The sequence below is a fragment of the Osmerus mordax genome, chromosome 11 (genome assembly GCF_038355195.1).
Source record: "Osmerus mordax isolate fOsmMor3 chromosome 11, fOsmMor3.pri, whole genome shotgun sequence".
NCBI classification, from domain to species: domain Eukaryota; kingdom Metazoa; phylum Chordata; class Actinopteri; order Osmeriformes; family Osmeridae; genus Osmerus; species Osmerus mordax.
Window position 1 is genome coordinate 11,520,622 of NC_090060.1, and position 16,617 is coordinate 11,537,238.

The 16,617-nt window shown below is 43.9% G+C and overlaps 1 protein-coding gene across 1 annotated transcript in view; it reads left to right on the forward strand.

Annotated features, from left to right (window-relative positions):
• The first annotated feature begins 6,114 nt into the window (after window positions 1–6,114).
• The window catches only part of lsamp (limbic system associated membrane protein), a 259,884-nt gene continuing 249,381 nt past the window's right edge, over window positions 6,115–16,617 (forward strand). Inside the window, exon 1 of the mRNA XM_067246251.1 lies at window positions 6,115–6,178. Coding sequence (XP_067102352.1) covers window positions 6,115–6,178 — 64 coding nt within the window. The remainder of the gene's footprint in view (window positions 6,179–16,617) is intronic.

Sequence of the window (16,617 nt, forward strand, 5' to 3'; positions counted from 1 at the left end):
GTCCTCTATAAGGGGAGACAGAATCAGACCTGGGTGTCCCAACACCACCGTGACTGATCTAGTGCCGGGGGGAGACATGGATGTGGGCTAGAGATTCTCCTTCTGTTCCGTTCCTGTTCCCACTCCCCTTTTCTCTGTTTCTTCACACTTGTTACTTTCACCGTAGTCCCTCGGACAAAAAGTCATCCATTCTCTCTCTCTCTCTCTCTCTCTCTCTCTCTCTCTCTCTCTCTCTCTCTCTCTCTCTCTCTCTCTCTCTCTCTCTCTCTCTCTCTCTCTGTGTCTCTCTCTCTCTCTCTTTCTGTCTCTCTCTAGCTCAACCCAGAGGAAGCTAAAGCCTTCCACTCAATTCCCGCCCCCAGAGGACAGAACCAGTCTCTATGCAAGCAGTGTATGACGAATTACCTGTCTAGAAACATCCCACTCTCACAGTCTTATACACCTCATAAACCCTGAGAAGTGCCCCTGACATAAACACCCCTATTCTCTCACAAAGTAGCTTTCATCTAATGCTAATGTGATAGACGCTAATGAAGGGTTGCATCGTGGTAAACATTGCCTTTAAAAAGGTCAATGGAGGAGGTCGCAAAGGGTCATGCCCTTTCACCTGACAGGTCAAAAAGGTCCTCTGCAAATTGACTCACTCATAAAAGGGCTTTTAAATAGCTTTCATCAATAAAGGAGAAGTCATTCCATTAGATACCGTGTACAAGAGTAATCCTGGAGATTTTGGCAAGACGTGCACTGTAACCGTGGTCTCTGACATCGTACAAGGTACATTTCCCTTTAAGCAAACATGTTCCATGCATTATTCAGTGACAATGTGTGGTGCATAGAAGTCTTTGAGTGATTAATTTAAAATGCAAGATATAGATTTATGATTAGCATTGATACAGGGCTTAGGCAAATTGTGTATGGAAGGCATTTGTGTGATGTTTGTCTTAGAGAGACTCTGAAAGCAGGGCTGATATTTTTCAGGAGCCAGTCATGGAAGTATGCTGTTTGTATCAAGATAACCATGGACGCTATCTTCCACATGGCATAAACACAGCAGACCAACTAGGGCATATGCTCTGTCAAGAAGATATGAAAGCAACTCATGAATGGTAAATGAAAGACAGTTTGTGCTGTACAGCCGAAGCAGGCATGCCAATTTGATGGTATCTGGCTTCAACCGAATCCCTCATATTCTTTTGGTAAATGGACATTTTTATTTTCTGGTCATATACAGTCTTTATCTTTAGCTATGAGATTTTCTGTTATGTGATTCTATGTGTTTGAGAGATGTATGAATGTGTTTGATCTGTCCGTGGTACATTTTCACATATTTGTATAGCACAGGTCTCAGGAGAATTCAAGAATTCCTACAGAATACTCCTTTCTACACAGACAGCAGGCTGTGTAGAAAGGAGGCTTGACACAATTCAAAGGCTTGACATCCTTGTAGCTGAACTTGGAGGTCTGCTACTTTTTGTCAATGAAATTGGACCTCTGTACTGAAAGGAGTTGATACAGGCTTATGGTATTAATTATCTCTCTCTTTTCCTCTCTCTCTCTCTTTCACACACACACATACCCACTCCTCTCCAGCCTCAGAAAATGTGAGTTAACCAGTAATTGAGCTAAATTACTTTCTTTCTAATGACTGGTTTTCCACATCCAACAGCTCGGTGAAATGAACAAATTATGGATTTTGGTTTAGATTTAGTCGTACTCTGATTTTCCACCGTTTTTTTCCCCACATAAAATGTGTGTGTACATGAGAGTGTGTTTGTCCTCCTCTAGCTCATAACAGTGGGCATAAGCTACATGTTGTACTCCCACTGTTGAGTGACAAACACTTTATAGGTCTAAATGAATCAACCTCCTTCTCTTTCAGACTGACATCGCTCACAGGCTAACTATTAATATTGGTACAAAAGTAAGTCCTTGAGAGAGAGAGAGAGAGAGAGAGAGAGAGAGAGAGAGAGAGAGAGAGAGAGAGAGAGAGAGAGAGAGAGAGAGAGAGAGAGAGAGAGAGAGAGAGAGAGAATACTCTACTTTGAATTATTAACTAACAGTGTGTCATTGCTGTTGTGTTTTTGCCATTGCTGCCATCTCTCACCCCAAAACAATCTTTCAGAGATTCAGAAGAGATCACAACAGCAACTATACTCAACAAAGAGGAGGAATCTATTGCTCAGTGCAAAGTTGTGTTTTATATTTCACTGAGCCTTGTGACAGATTGGATACTGGGCTGGCACTTTGGTTCAAGAGACAGTGCCAGTCATAAAAGTTTATAGTACATAGATTATTGATAACATCCCATTGAATAAATCTATTATTTTTCCTATACTTCAAGACCTCCAAACCAAAAGTCTATCCTAGTCTCTAGCCATGAATCAAGTTAATTATTAATCACAAATGAAGGGGAAATTGGAAGAAAGTCGGCAAGCTAATGCCCAGTTCAGTTACAGTTTAACTACTTTCTACACAATGGTTGGAAAGAAATAAGTCATCTTCATTAAAGACTTTGGAGTTTTGGACAGAATTTATTTAGGAAATATTAACAGGGCCCAAAGTTACAAGGTTTCCTGTTAAATACATTCATTATAGTTTGATTTGTAGAAAGTGACTTTAATTTTGATGTGCAACCTGTCTGGAAGGCGACTGTCAATCCTAGTAATTGGTTGGGTGATTTATTCATGAAGGTTCAAATGGAATAACTGAGCTTTTCACATGTAATTACTTAATAGGGGCCTTTCATTTTCAGTACATAAAATGTATAGCTTTAGGCTCCTAACCGCTAATGCAGGTCTAAAATACCCTGCAATTTTACCTGCAAACGTGTTATTGTTTGTGTAGTGCAGACACACCAGTGCACCCCACACAGACACAAGCAGATCCTCTGCTTCCAACACATTTTACAACCAGGCCACAATTCAAACAGACTGCAGAGAAAAAAAAGGAAAAAATAATGGTTTTCCAGAGAAACTGACAGTCCTACTAATTAATTTTCTAATTTTAAGTTACTTGGCCCTTTCCACCAATTCATGATACGAGGATTACAGGCATGCCAAAGACAGTCTTCCAGTCCTCCCCAAGAACAAAGTGTGTTTGAAAGAGCTCAGACTACTTCTCAACCCCGGTCTCAGCTTCTCGCAGTCTCTCCGAGGGGGAGTCTCTGGTGGCGGGCAGATTTAGCCTGATCAGAGGCACGCTTTTATGTTTAGTGCCACTTGTCCCGTCTGAAGAAATGTGCTTCCAATGATCCTGAAATTCGCTGACTTGTTTTTCATATCTCTCCAACTTTAAAGAGGAGCCATAACTTCAAAGAGACCTCATCAGGACTTGCAGTAACTTCTGTCTTGAGAGGAGGTGTTGAGACTTCGTAAGTCTGCCTAAAGCTTCGTCTGTGTGGTGCTTTAAGAACTTGACCTTTTTGGGGCGTTACAAAAAAATACAGGCGGACCCAGTCGTGCAGCGTACACCAAACCCAATCCACTCCCAGGCCTCAATGGACTAAAATAAAAGAAATTGTGATGAAAATTGAACTAGACACCACCAATTTAGTGTACTTTTCAAAGAAATTAGAACTCCCACAACCACTTAAGGTGAAATGCCCATTTAATGATTTCTTAAATGAAAATAATGAAAGAAACCATCTCAAGACATCTGTCTCAGAGGGAAGCAATAAACTCAACTTCACCTTTAGAGTCACTCCATGAGCCATTGCACAGATGGGTCCCCCAACCTCCCTGCCCCATCACCACTTTCCGTGTTCTCATTCTTTGTACACATTTTCAAAGCCACTTCCCTCTTCCCACCTGCATCTACTGTAGAGTTAATAGGCGCATTACTAATGACTGTTTATAAAAAGTAGCTCTGGTTTGAAACAATAGCACACTGACACAAGCTTCTAAAGACAAAAGGGGGTGTGCATTTGTGTGTATGTATATGTGTGTGTGTGTGTGTGTGTGTGGGGGGGGGGGGGAGGTGGCTCGTCGAGACAGTTCTTGGTGTGTGTTGAGATCAGATACATTCTGGGAGGCAGAACTAGGACTAATTAGAGGTATATCTGTTGTCATAACTTGTGGAGTAAACCCCACCTTCACACACATGGGTAACAGGCTTCCCAGGGGAGGCTGTAATTTATTTCACTTTTAACTAAGGCAAACTGTTCAGGCTTAAAGATGCCTTCCCGGTGTTCTTTCCAACAATCCATTCAAATCTACAGTTTTTCAACGTATAATGAAAGGTGCATACCATCATGAAAATTATTCACAGTCACTTGGGAAATATGGTCTACCTGTGAATCAAGGATCTGATTGATTGCTATGTTGTTTTAGCAATCAGTAACAGTGTTAGTTATTTACTAGCCTTGGACCTCAATGTGTCAGCACAGCACATGTATAATTCTAAAAGTGTGGATGATACAAGGTAAACCACAATTGATTCAAGGTACAGTACTGTAGAACACAAGCTAATGGATGTTTGGGAATATGTGTGTGTGTGTGTGTGTGTGTGTGTGTGTGCAGGGCAGACGTTTATGTGTTTGCTCATATAAGTGTGCATGTGTGTGTGTGTGACGGCTGAAGTGTGCATGTGTATGCGCGTGTGTGTGTGCGTGCACGTGTGTGTCAACACCCTCCTTCTCCTGAACCACTTTTGTTTCTCTGTTCAATTATTAATGTGCAAAATGTTCCCTGGCATTCCGCCTTAACATACAAACTAATACCCAGATCTAATTCACTTGAGCATCCACGTTAGCGTCTACGTTAGCACACAAGCCTGCAAGTACTGCAGCACCAGGTTTAGAGGAGGACAGGCAGAGCCGGACTAAACACCACAGCACAGGCAGGCAGCAAACATCTGCTTCATTGGTATCACCGCTCATTCCACGGAGAAACCAGAGTCAGAAAAGAACAATGACGAGTGACCTGGGGGATGACAGAGGTGGCAGCCCTAAATGAGTTAGCTGGATTTGTCTGGATTAGCCTGCTTGTCAGTCGAGAAAGCGAGGCGCTGGATGAGGGCAACATGCTTAGCAGACGGCACAGCAAGAGGAAGGGAGTAGTGTGTTAATGACAAGATGTAAATACGTGTAGATGTTTAAATGCATCCTATTACATTTCATTCACTTTCTCAGGGGGTCTGTCACTCAATCCTCTCATCACGATGCGTTTTCTTTTCAGTCGAGTCCCTCGTCCCAAGTGTCCCCTCCCCCCCCCCACCTTCCTTCCCACACACACCTTTAAGACCTCACCCCTGAATGAAGCCATCTCTCACTAAAATGTCACTATTAGTATTCTAGAGATTTCCATGCTCTCCTGTCTCTCTGTTCTGTCCTCTGTTGAGCCTGCCAAGCAAGGCCTCCGCTGGGAATCAGAGGGGCAGAAGAGAGGGAGGGAGGACATACCTCTGAGTGGCACAGAAGACCTTTGTGGTGGTTTTACAGAGGGTAGCCAAAGGTCTACGGTTCCCCTGGCAGGCATGGTCGATGGTGTGAGTGAGTCAGTGTTACTCTCATTGGGTAGACCACCTACGGCCATGGTTGGACTCACACCGAGACACTGTGAGATCAATTGTACATCGAATAGTTTTCGATAACTCCTTGTGAATAGCATCCTCCTATTCCTTACAACCTTTTGATCCCCACCAGCAACAGGTTTTAAGTGGGTGCACTCTATGTTCCACATGATGTTCAAGTTCATGTGTTCAATAAAATAAGAGGTTGCCAATTATGCAAATAAAATGACAGTGACATCACATGGACGAATATGTTTGACTATTCTCCAATAGCGTGTATCCTTTCCACATTTTCACAATCTAATAGTATCACACTAAACTGTTCAAGTTGTGTGGACAACCTCGAAAATTGTATGGGCGCTAGGTGGCAGCGAAGAACAAGACGGGAGCGAATCACTGGACTAGCTGAAGAGGCTGCGTATGGTACCCCAGCACTTGAGTTGAATAGTGCGTAGCAGCGTTTGTAGGACTGAGCCTGGGAGCAGTTCGCCCTCTGCGCAGCGTTTCTGCAAGACTACCCCTCCAGTTCCCGAAAATAATTGTTAGAGACCTACGCTCTCAAGACTTTCACGTGCCGGAGAGGTGTTTGGTGCGGACGACGACATCATGAATTGCTTCTGGATACACACTCTCTGGATCCCCGGATTCTTTTTCTTTTTCGGATTTCAAGGTAAGGATAACTGTTTGGTTCGGCTTGTATCATCAGCGCTTTTCATACTTCTCAACAATTTCTGTCCTTTACTTTGGAGTTTCTAACGGTGTATTGTATTCTGACGCCGTCGCTCATGCCAATGGTTATCTATTTACTTTGAAATTTTATCATGCTGATGATCCTCGCCGAAAGAAAAACCTATTTGCATTTTATGTATTGATGATAGTAAAAACAAACAAACAAACAAAGCCCTCCTATAGGCTACAGGGGAATACGTTGGGTTGTGATGAGGAGGGGTGAGTGAGAAGTTCATTTTGGGTAATTGTTTCTGACCAGCTTCCCAAACAGAGATTGGGCTCCATTGGCCTTGCAGCTGTCCAGATGCGCATTTGTGGTTAACTTATTATGTTAAAACTGAATTCACTGAATACGCAGCATCGTTATGTGTGCATGCATGTATTTGTGCATTCTTGAATGATCTCAGACTCGCTGTGGCAATCGAACAACATCTCAATGGAACCTAATTAGAAAATTGCTTTGTATGAGAACACACATTATGTTTTCAGGGTTAAGATCAGGAGCTCCACTCCCAGACTGTGAAGGGGTATCTTTTTTTGTCCCCATCTCTGAACCCAGTCATCATGATACTGGGCCCACTGAAGTGAAGCTCAAGCATTGGTGGTATCTAATCGAGAAGCATACTTAACCTTTTAATCAGGTTATTCATCACACAAAGGGGATTTGTGTGTCACAAGCATGCACATACACATGCACAATGTCATTTTCTCTCTCTCTCTCTCTCTCTCTCTCTCTCTCTCTCTCTCTCTCTCTCTCTCTCTCTCTCTCTCTCTCTCTCTCTCTCTCTCTCTCTCTCTCTCTCTCTCTCTCTCTCTCTCTCTCTCTCTCTCTCTCTCTCTCTCTCTCCCTTTCTTTCTTGCTCAAAAACAGACACTTTACCATATCAGATGTCAGTAAGACTTTTAGCAGCATTTTCCTCTGTAGAATTCTAAATGCAAGTTTCAGTAGTATAGTTTCTTGGTGCAACCTGTGGGAGACCCGCAACAGCATTTTTATCCTTGATCTCCGTCGGCCCCTCAAATCTTCCCCCCTCCAGGGTGTGCTATCCTTTTACAGAGAGCTGCAACCTCCTCTGCACCCCTCGCTCACTCTCCTCCAGCTCTCTGTGCCAAGCGCTTGTGTCTGGTTACAGCTTTGCCCAAGTTTCCACCTTCAGTCCCATCCTATCCGCTCAGATCTGTGGGAGGGTAAATGCTTCTTTTAATGGAACGTGTCCCAAGCTGCATGTGAGCCCAGAGGGTGGTGTCACATGTCTGTGGCCTGGACCACACAGGCCCACCCCTCCTGACCCACTTTCCCTCTTCATCTAACTTTAGATCACCCTGTTTATTGTGCTAAAACAATGCCGATTTGTTAAATGAGTGAGTTAGACGTGTCGTTGCCAACCAATCTGTGCGGATAGAGATTGGCTGCTTTGTGTTACATAAGCAGACTGCTCTTTTTAACGGTAACTAATGAGGCTGAACCCCGAGTGTATAGTAGGAGAAAGGTGTGTCTGCATTCTTGTGAAAATGTAGGAACACTAGAAACACTGCAAAGATGGCGTCTTGGTCTGTTGGGAGAATCCTTCACCTCGTTCGGCAATAATGGTAAAGGTCACCGTCAGAACATACAGTATCACTCTTTGTAACATATTCTTCTCTCAGAGCATCATAGCTTACAAGTTGTATCAATGTTTGTCTTTGTACCACACTTTTCATTTTGAACCGTAAACACTTTTTAGATATCGATTATTTAAAGCCTTGGGCATTATCAAGTTGTTTACCTAGGAGAAGCTGCAGGGAAATGTACTCTCAGTCAATTGTCCAGAGATAGCATAGCCCTAATGCTATGGGATAGTCGCGGATAAAAAAACATTGATTTCAGTTTTTTCCCGGTAATACAAATAATTGCCTTTTATGCTTTGATCAATGTTCAGGACGCTTAAGGGGATAACACAGTTGTGAAATAAGCTTATTCAAAGGGAAAAAGTGCCATCCTATTTCTGAAACAGGAGAACACAGGCAAAGAAGACAACCAAAAGCATGTTGAATCCAATAATCTATTCTGATGCCCTTTGAGATCCTTCTCCTTAAACAGTCTTGGACCAAGATAAAAGGACAAGTGCACCAAAACCCCTGAAAACAGAACTTCCCCAGAATGTCAAACAGACGGGGAATTCACAGTCAGTTATGAGAGAGGGATAATAGTTAAACAGTCGGAATAGTCAATGTAATCCCATGGGTTTGTATTGATGCTCTCACCAGGAATTGATATGCTAACAGTGTTTATCCCTCCATAGGGTGGATGAGTTTACACATGCACACGCACACAGACATATGCACACGCATACACACACACCTACAGTATTCTCCCTGGTTGAAACAGATCCTTCAGAATTGACTGCAGTGTGGTCTACGTTTTATATAGTCTGCTGGCTTCAAAACCCTCCGTGTGGTAAAACCGGATGTTGTGGTCCAGACTGGAGGCTGGATATTGTGATTTCATCTAGTTCGGATCTGAGGGATGTTGTGGTTTTGTTTTGGTTGGAGGTAAAGAATCATGAGAAGTGTATCTTTCAGGTGATATCGGTTTGGGAGTTCGTCTTTCAATACCAAGAACTGTCGTGTTTGAAATGGTGTTGTGAAATGTGTGTTTGGGTTTGTGTACGCTTGTGTGTGTGTGTGTGTGTGCGTCAGGAGGGGGTGAAACTGAGGTGAGTGGAGGTGAGAGTCTGTAATGCACTGTAAATACTTCACAGTGGCCTCAGGGAGAAGTACAGACAGCAAAGGATGGATAGGGAGTAGGGGGGAGGTGCGAGTGCAGGTGGCAGGGGGTATTGGCTAGAGACATAGGAGTTGGATCAGAGAGTTGGTCGTGGACTAAAACACAGCAGAGCAGAACAGCCTCCAACACCTTCCTCCTCCCCCTGCGCCACCTCACTCTCAGCCTCGTTAACGCCCGAGACGCTCCACTTCCCTGAGCCTGTCTCGGGAAAATGGCAATTAGCAGTCGCGTCACTGTACAAGGCCTTAGCGGCTCCAATCCCATTGCATCCATGGAGCTCAGACACCCCAAGGGCTGGCTAGGCTAGCTAGCTTAACCTGCGATACTATACATTGGTTGGCTTGACTAGCTGGCTTAACCTGCAATACTCTAGGCTAAATGGACTGGCTAGAGTAGCCAGCTTAACCTGGAATACTGTACTTGGGCTGTCTAGGCTTGTGCAACAAGAGATGGCTTTAATTCTACACAGGCTTCACTTGGTGGAGCTGTATTAGGGTTAGCTCAGGGGAATTGGCTTGAGCTGAGATGAACCTGCTTGTTCTCTGCCATGACTGCTTGTTCTCCTGCTCTTCCTCCATCCTCCCCCTCGCCTGCCATACAGGTCAGGCCATTTCCAGCTCCACTGGCCCTCCCTGGGTTATTCGTTTTCCAGAGCAGCTGCCCCTCCCACTCCTCCCCGCTGTATGCCCCCCCTAAGGTGCTCAGCCCCGCTAACCTCCCACGCCTGGGGAGAGCTCTGCAGAGGGACCTATGCCCCTTTTTCAAGGCAAGAGGGGAATTGAGGCCTTGTGTGTGCCTTTGTGCATGAGAGGCCAGCACACATACAGATCTCTTTTTCCTATCACTACAGTAGTATTGTGATCTCATTTGCTCAGTGATTAGTTTGTCAGTGTTATCAGTCAGTATACAGTAGTTGCTAAAATACTTAAGCTTATTGTCACATGTTAACATTTCAGATATGAATGGTTATAGACTGTGAGCACATTTCTATTTGATAGATAACTAAATAAATAAAAGCACCTTATTGTTTTCTGTAAAAAGTCAGTAAAGTCAGAAGATAATGTACAGTACATGCCATTGTTGATTACCGCTAATTTGACTAGGGATTTTCATCAACTAGTGTATTTTCTTTCATTGGTAGAAAGATATGCGTCAAGGAGAACTACTCATTGAAATACCTTTTGTTCACCAGAATGAAACTTGCATTTCTAAGGATGCTTTTCATTACAGCAAAAGGATAAATTGAGAAGTTCTCTGCTGCTGTCTCTGGAGGAGGGGATCCCTGACTTAATTGCTCCTCTCAGAGTTTTTCCTTTTGAGTTGGTTCAGGCAGGAGGACTCAGTAGTAGTATTTACTTGATACTTTATTGCACACGATACAATACATGATTGTAATACTTGATTTGGCATAATGGTTCTGCTTGCATCGGCTCCCTGCCGCACCCAACGGAGACACCATCTCGACATCCGAGCAGAGAGCAGCGACGCATTCCCCCTACGAAAGGAACACAGAACCAAAGGTGGAGGCCGGGGAGGCGGAGGCAGCAGATTGAAACAGAGAGCATCCTGTGTCGCACTAGCAATGCAGAGTGCAGCGATATCCGGATTAAATAGCCCGCCCTGCTAATAAGGTGTGCCCCGACTGCGTGACATGACGAGTTGCTAGTGACGCGCTAGGTCTCAGAGTCTACTGCATGAACCAGCTCCGCTTGATTATAGGTGCTGATTGCTTTTAAAACAGTTATACAAATGAACAGTTTTACTTTTGACACTTCCTGGCAGCCACTGCAAAAATTCACAGCATACCATCACACCTTTTGACACTAAAACACAAATATTTGGACCATACATACTATACTTACAATGAACTCCTTTTACAGTGTGACATGTCTAATGGTCTACAGTTGCTAAGCCTGTAGAGTTCCAACCCTGCTGTTGTGTTCGCAAATCTTGTTGATCTACTGTTTGTCCAAGAGAACATCTTAGTGGATAGCAGGTTGATATTTGGGGATTTTCATGATCCTGATGCTATGTCTTCAAACTCACTCCACTCCAGTGAATAACAAACACAGCATCAAGCACACAAGGTGCGTAGTTGTACACTGCCTCTCGAACAGAGCAAACATCTGTTATGTAGGACTTCCACCGCTGTTCCACCACCTGGGACTGACCACTTTGGGATCACAAGAACAATCCCAGGCTTTGGAGGGAGATCTTGAAACACCGATTTTGCTTCCCAACACTGCACAGTGCGCCATTTCCTTTCTGATCGTGTTTGACAAGCCCCTCCTGCGATCTGCTCTCACACTGTTTCAAGCTTTTCTGGTTTCATCTTTCCTCTTACTGGCAGATGTACATCTCTAGCCTTCCCTGAAAGAAAGAGGATCGGTTTCTCTCAGTGACACAGAGTGATCATTCAGAACCTGATTGTCTCTGGCAACTCCAATAGCGATCCAATCCACACGTGGCCAGGCTAATGTCAGGCAATAATTGTTATTAATCTCTGCAGAGTATGAATGATACGGAATGTCTCAAGGCGTTTTAGGGTGTGGTGAACCTCACGGGAAAGCAATTTGTCCCACGTTCTCCTTAATATCCCCTCCTCTGTTAGACAAGAGCCTGTGAGAGCGTCTCCCAACGCCGTGTCATTAAGAGACGCCTCCCACTTGTCTGCATGGATCAGCTGGTACAGTACCAGTGTGGTCTGACTCTGGACAAAGAGAGGAAATGTCACTCCCCTGCCGTTCCGACCGTCCCTGGACAGTCTGGGTTCCCATTACAAATGGAAGCAGGGAACCTAAGGTGTTCCCATGATAGGAATCATCATTACAATGCTTCTCTCTCCTTTTACAATACTTTTCATTCTTTTTCATTTTTTTCCACATGTTCAGCATGTCTTGTGCTTTAAGTGAAACCACTCAACTCGCCAGTGTATGGTGAGCCAACAGAGACTGAGCCAGCATGGTTGAGTGTTGAACATTTTCACACTCTAGTTTCTTTAAGAGCTGTTGTTATTCACCTCAGGCTTTTAGCTTTGTTGTGTTTCCACAGGCGTTGTGTTAAAAGTCTGACATGCACGCTTTCTACAGGCAGTTTTCTCTCTCCTTGTTTATCGGGGTGCCAATGCTCCACTCTGGAGATGTAGATTTAATTAGGGTAAATCACACTTTGTAATTTTAATTAGTGTCTTTTTTGCTTTTGAGTTCATGGTAGGGGAACATGGTGGTAAGCTCCGTTTTCTTGGAAAACTTAATCTTGTTACTATTCCTATAATGAATCACAGTCCCAAAGCACTAATGGAATTAGATGACTACTGTGTTGGAGAAAGTGGGACACGCACTGTCGGCATTGTATAGATACCTCTGTTGCAGAGCTAATCTGGTCCGCTGAACCACCAACTAGACATCTACATTAATGTGCTTTAATGAATGTAATTAATGTTGTGGCCCAAAATTGCCCCAGGTCTCCGTAGCACCTGTGATGTCATTTTGAAATTTCTGTCATACAGATGTGGAATTCCTTTATCACTCGGGTTAGAATGGTGGGGTATAAATTAAGCTAATGACAATATTTGTCTCAGTTATTAATCTTCCAGTGGTTCTTTTGTGAGCTTGGGATAATTATGTGTAGATGAATCTCTGCCAGCGATAAGGAGTGAAGGGAAAGGCCAGGTTACGGCATCCGGGCTAACTTGTCGCGTGTTCCTTGAACACACAGAACGAGATCGGATTCCTCTGTTCCTGAAGCAGCAGCAACAGCAATATCTTGATATTACAGCAGATATATCCACTCCCAGACAATGTCAGCCAGGCCAGTTTATCGAGGCTGTGGCAATGTGGCATACTGAATGAGGTATAGCTAAACTGGTAACACGCCGCTGTAAATCTACTGGTATAAAGGAGCCAAGGGTCATTAATAAAACCTTCAGAGGAGGGATGGGGGCGTTCAAATATTGTTGATCTCAAGTTTTGCAAATAGACTTTAGGTTTCTTTCACACCTCATGTGGAGATTCTGTGCTCTCCTCAACCTCCATGCCATACCGCAAATATTCTCTTCTTGAGAAAACCAGGGGATTTCATTAAGAATGCCACAAATCACAGCCAGGCATGCATTCTTCTTCATGGAGGCTATTTTGAAAGCGAGAACCACAGTGACAGAAATACTCTTCTTCAGATGAAAGCAAAGTTTTTGTCAGTCATCTGGACAAACAAGTGAAGACTGCTGGCATGCATAATGTACAAACCGATGTTGCTAGTCCTTTGCCTGACTGCATGCTCCATACTTTTCATGTCACAGTGCATGTTGCCGGCGTAATGTTCTTAATTTCTTCATGATGACAGCCACTAATAACACCTCAGGGGTTTATGAGGTTTTCCAGGCTTGGCTGATTAAGGCCCAACTCATGCCTTTTCTCGTGCCTGTGCTTCTGCTCTTGCCTACTGGGAGTGGGTGTGTGAGTGGAGAAATGGCAGGAGGGGACATGGGAGGAATCCTTAATTGGTTTATCAGGGAATACTGGGGGATGGCTTGGATGACATTGTGGCCAGCGGCCCTCCTTGAGGAGAGCCAGGAGGAGGTGTATGAAGACAGGAGAGAGAGGAATGAGGAGAGTTTAGGGAAGCATCTGGAACAGAATACACTGGAGCCAGCCCGGACTTCTTGCTCTCTTCATTTTTCATTCTACCTCTCCTGTTCACTCTCTCCAGGGCTATGAGACAGGTCTAAAAGAGCATTTCTATGTCAAGTAACAGCCAGGACAGATTTTTTCCTCCAGAATTACAGTTTGCTTTAGAATACTTGCTTCTCATGAACAAATTGAATGTAGATGGCTGATGTGGTGACAGAAAAGGTGATCCAATGCTAGGTTGTGGATAACACGTACAAATCAATTTAGTTACTGGAGGCATCATCTTAACATTTTGCAGAATGTTAAATTAGTTGTGATGGGATTTTGGGCAGGATCTTATATCAGGCAATCATTGGTAATTTGAGATACATTTAGTGGCAGTTTATTCCCAGCACAAGGTAATGTCCAGAACAAGATCATTCTTAGCAAGACAGTCAGCAGTGTTAACTCTTAACGCAGTCCTAATTAACCATCATCAAACTAGCTCTGTTTTTAATCTGTGTTACTTAGCTTCATATGACTAATTCTAATTTAAATACATCTTCTAAATTCTATTTTTTTTTCCATTCATTTGAACTTCTATGATTTATATTGAATCAGCTGACAGATTATCTTTTGCTTGCAAAATTCATGGCTGTCAGGAGTGAATGAAGGAGGCTGATTATTTGCCTTCTAATGTTGACACTGCTGTTTGTCTAAACTGTGTGGAGCTCGCTGACTGTCCGGTCGGCTGGCTGGGTGAGGCTGGAAAATCCTGGTCTTTGAAATGGTAATCAACAGGGAACTCGGGCTCTAATGTTACACAATCATGGTCTTTCATCAGCCCTTTTGTTACTTTAACAGCCAAATTAGCATGTTTTCTGGAAACATTCATTTTCACAGTAGAGGTTTCCCACATCACATAATTATTCAAATTATGGCTATAAGCAGTGATCACACAGTCACTAGTCAGTCTGTGTGAAAAGAAACATATAATACTCATGTTCGGCTCACTCAGCTCTGGTGATTCATCATCTTAATGGGGTATTTAATCCTGTCAAGACGGGGGTAGCCCAACTCACACATATATCTATACTCCAAATATCTCCAGCAATATGTTAACGTCATATTTTATATATGGAATAAGATGGATATCAAATAAATATCTTGCATTATATTTTGCATTATTCTAAAGTGAGAATGACAAAGTTGTAATATTTATGCAATCCATTTTTATTTTCCCAATCTGACAGTATTGTCTGAAACAAAACCAAAGCGTTGTGTTCTATTCATTCTCATTCATCCTCAATGATTGTTTTCGACTGACTGTGGTTCTGAGTGAGTGCTTTGGAGGGCCTCGTCCTGTTGTGTGTTCTCCTCACACACGGTGCTCGAGGAATCCTGGATTGTGCTTATCTGCTGTTGAGAGGTGCGTCCTGGCGCGTATCCATGGCGCCGATGAAGACAGGCATCCACTGGCGAGATGGGAAACAAACGAGGTGACATTCTTGGCGGCAATGTGACCACAAGGCACACTGGGAAGGGGAGAGGGAGCGTGGGGTGGACGGGGGTGCCTTTGCCAGGCATGGATCACACACTCGCATGCACACGGTCATACACACATTCACAAATGGGCACACACACACAAACACACACACACACACTTTCAGGGCGCATGAGACCCTCAGAAACAGAAGGCATCTCAATCTACAGTGTGGCGCGGTTGTTTACTTTAACTGCTAAAACGTCCTTGGCAAGGCTGCCTGAGTCCCCTGTAGTGCTGGCATTCTATTGTGTAGAATCTACAAACAGTGCAGCACAGAGACAGAAAGAGAGAAAGAGAGAAAAGAGAGAGTCCAATCCTTTTCACTGGGGGACACCCAGCTTCAGGCAAAGCCGCTCCACACTGTCCTTGAACTCCTGGGGTAAACTTCAACTCTCTGGCTCCATCCACCCGTCCATCTGACTGACCGGGGACAGGGACAGACTGACAGACAGAGACTGTCTGATGTTTGGCTTGTTTCACTGAGGATGGATTTGGGGCTCTGAGGAGTGAGAGGTGAGGTTATTCAGTCCTCTGGCTTAGACTGCTGCAAACAGATTTTAAAGTTGGGAATTAATAAATAGGATTATCCATATTTGGTGAAAAGTAGACGCTCATTTATTCACTTATAAGTACAACTACAAACACAGCACCACAGCAACTCCCCACCACACACACTCTCACACACTGCTTGTCGTAGTCCTGTTTTAGACAGTGGAACGGCACCGTTGGTTAGGTCCTGTATGGTCCAGGTTAAGGTTAGAGGTGGTATCAGAGGGGGGTTGGCAGATGTTTCAGGAGACTGAGGCCCATCATTAACCGGCGCCCTCCAGAGGACCGCGGGGACACTGCGCCTCGTTGACTTCATCATAACTATAGGTCACTGTCACTTAGCTCTCCTCCTAGACCTGACCTGTCCGGCTTGGACCAATACCAGGTCCACACTAGCAAAATCATCATGCCTTTTTCTTCCTACTATGTATGTGGGGAGGGGTGTGTGTGGATGTGAATGTTTGATAACCTAAAGTACAACATTGTCATAAAGTGATGTATGTGTCTGGTATTAAACAATAAACATGACAAAATCAGTGTGGGTGTGCTAGGGACAGTATTCAACACTAGTCTAGTGATTTCATGATCGCCCACCTTCGTTTTACCCATGCCATATTGGCTTGCATGATTAGGGTTTAGTGTCCAAAGCCCGTGTTGCAGGCCAATAGGCTTGTTAGCTTCCGAAATTGATGTTTCAGAACGCCTGGAGACTTCTTCCATATTTAATTGTTATATTGCAAAGTTGGTACTTTGCCAGCCAACACTGGCTGGCTGGCGCACTGCTGCCATATAAAACCGTAAAGTTGTGGAGCGCAGACGATTCGTGCTGCCTCGCAGCCCGCTTTAATATCTGGAGGGCTGATATCTGAATATAAATGAGCAGGCCCAGCTTCTGCAAAACAGCTACTGTG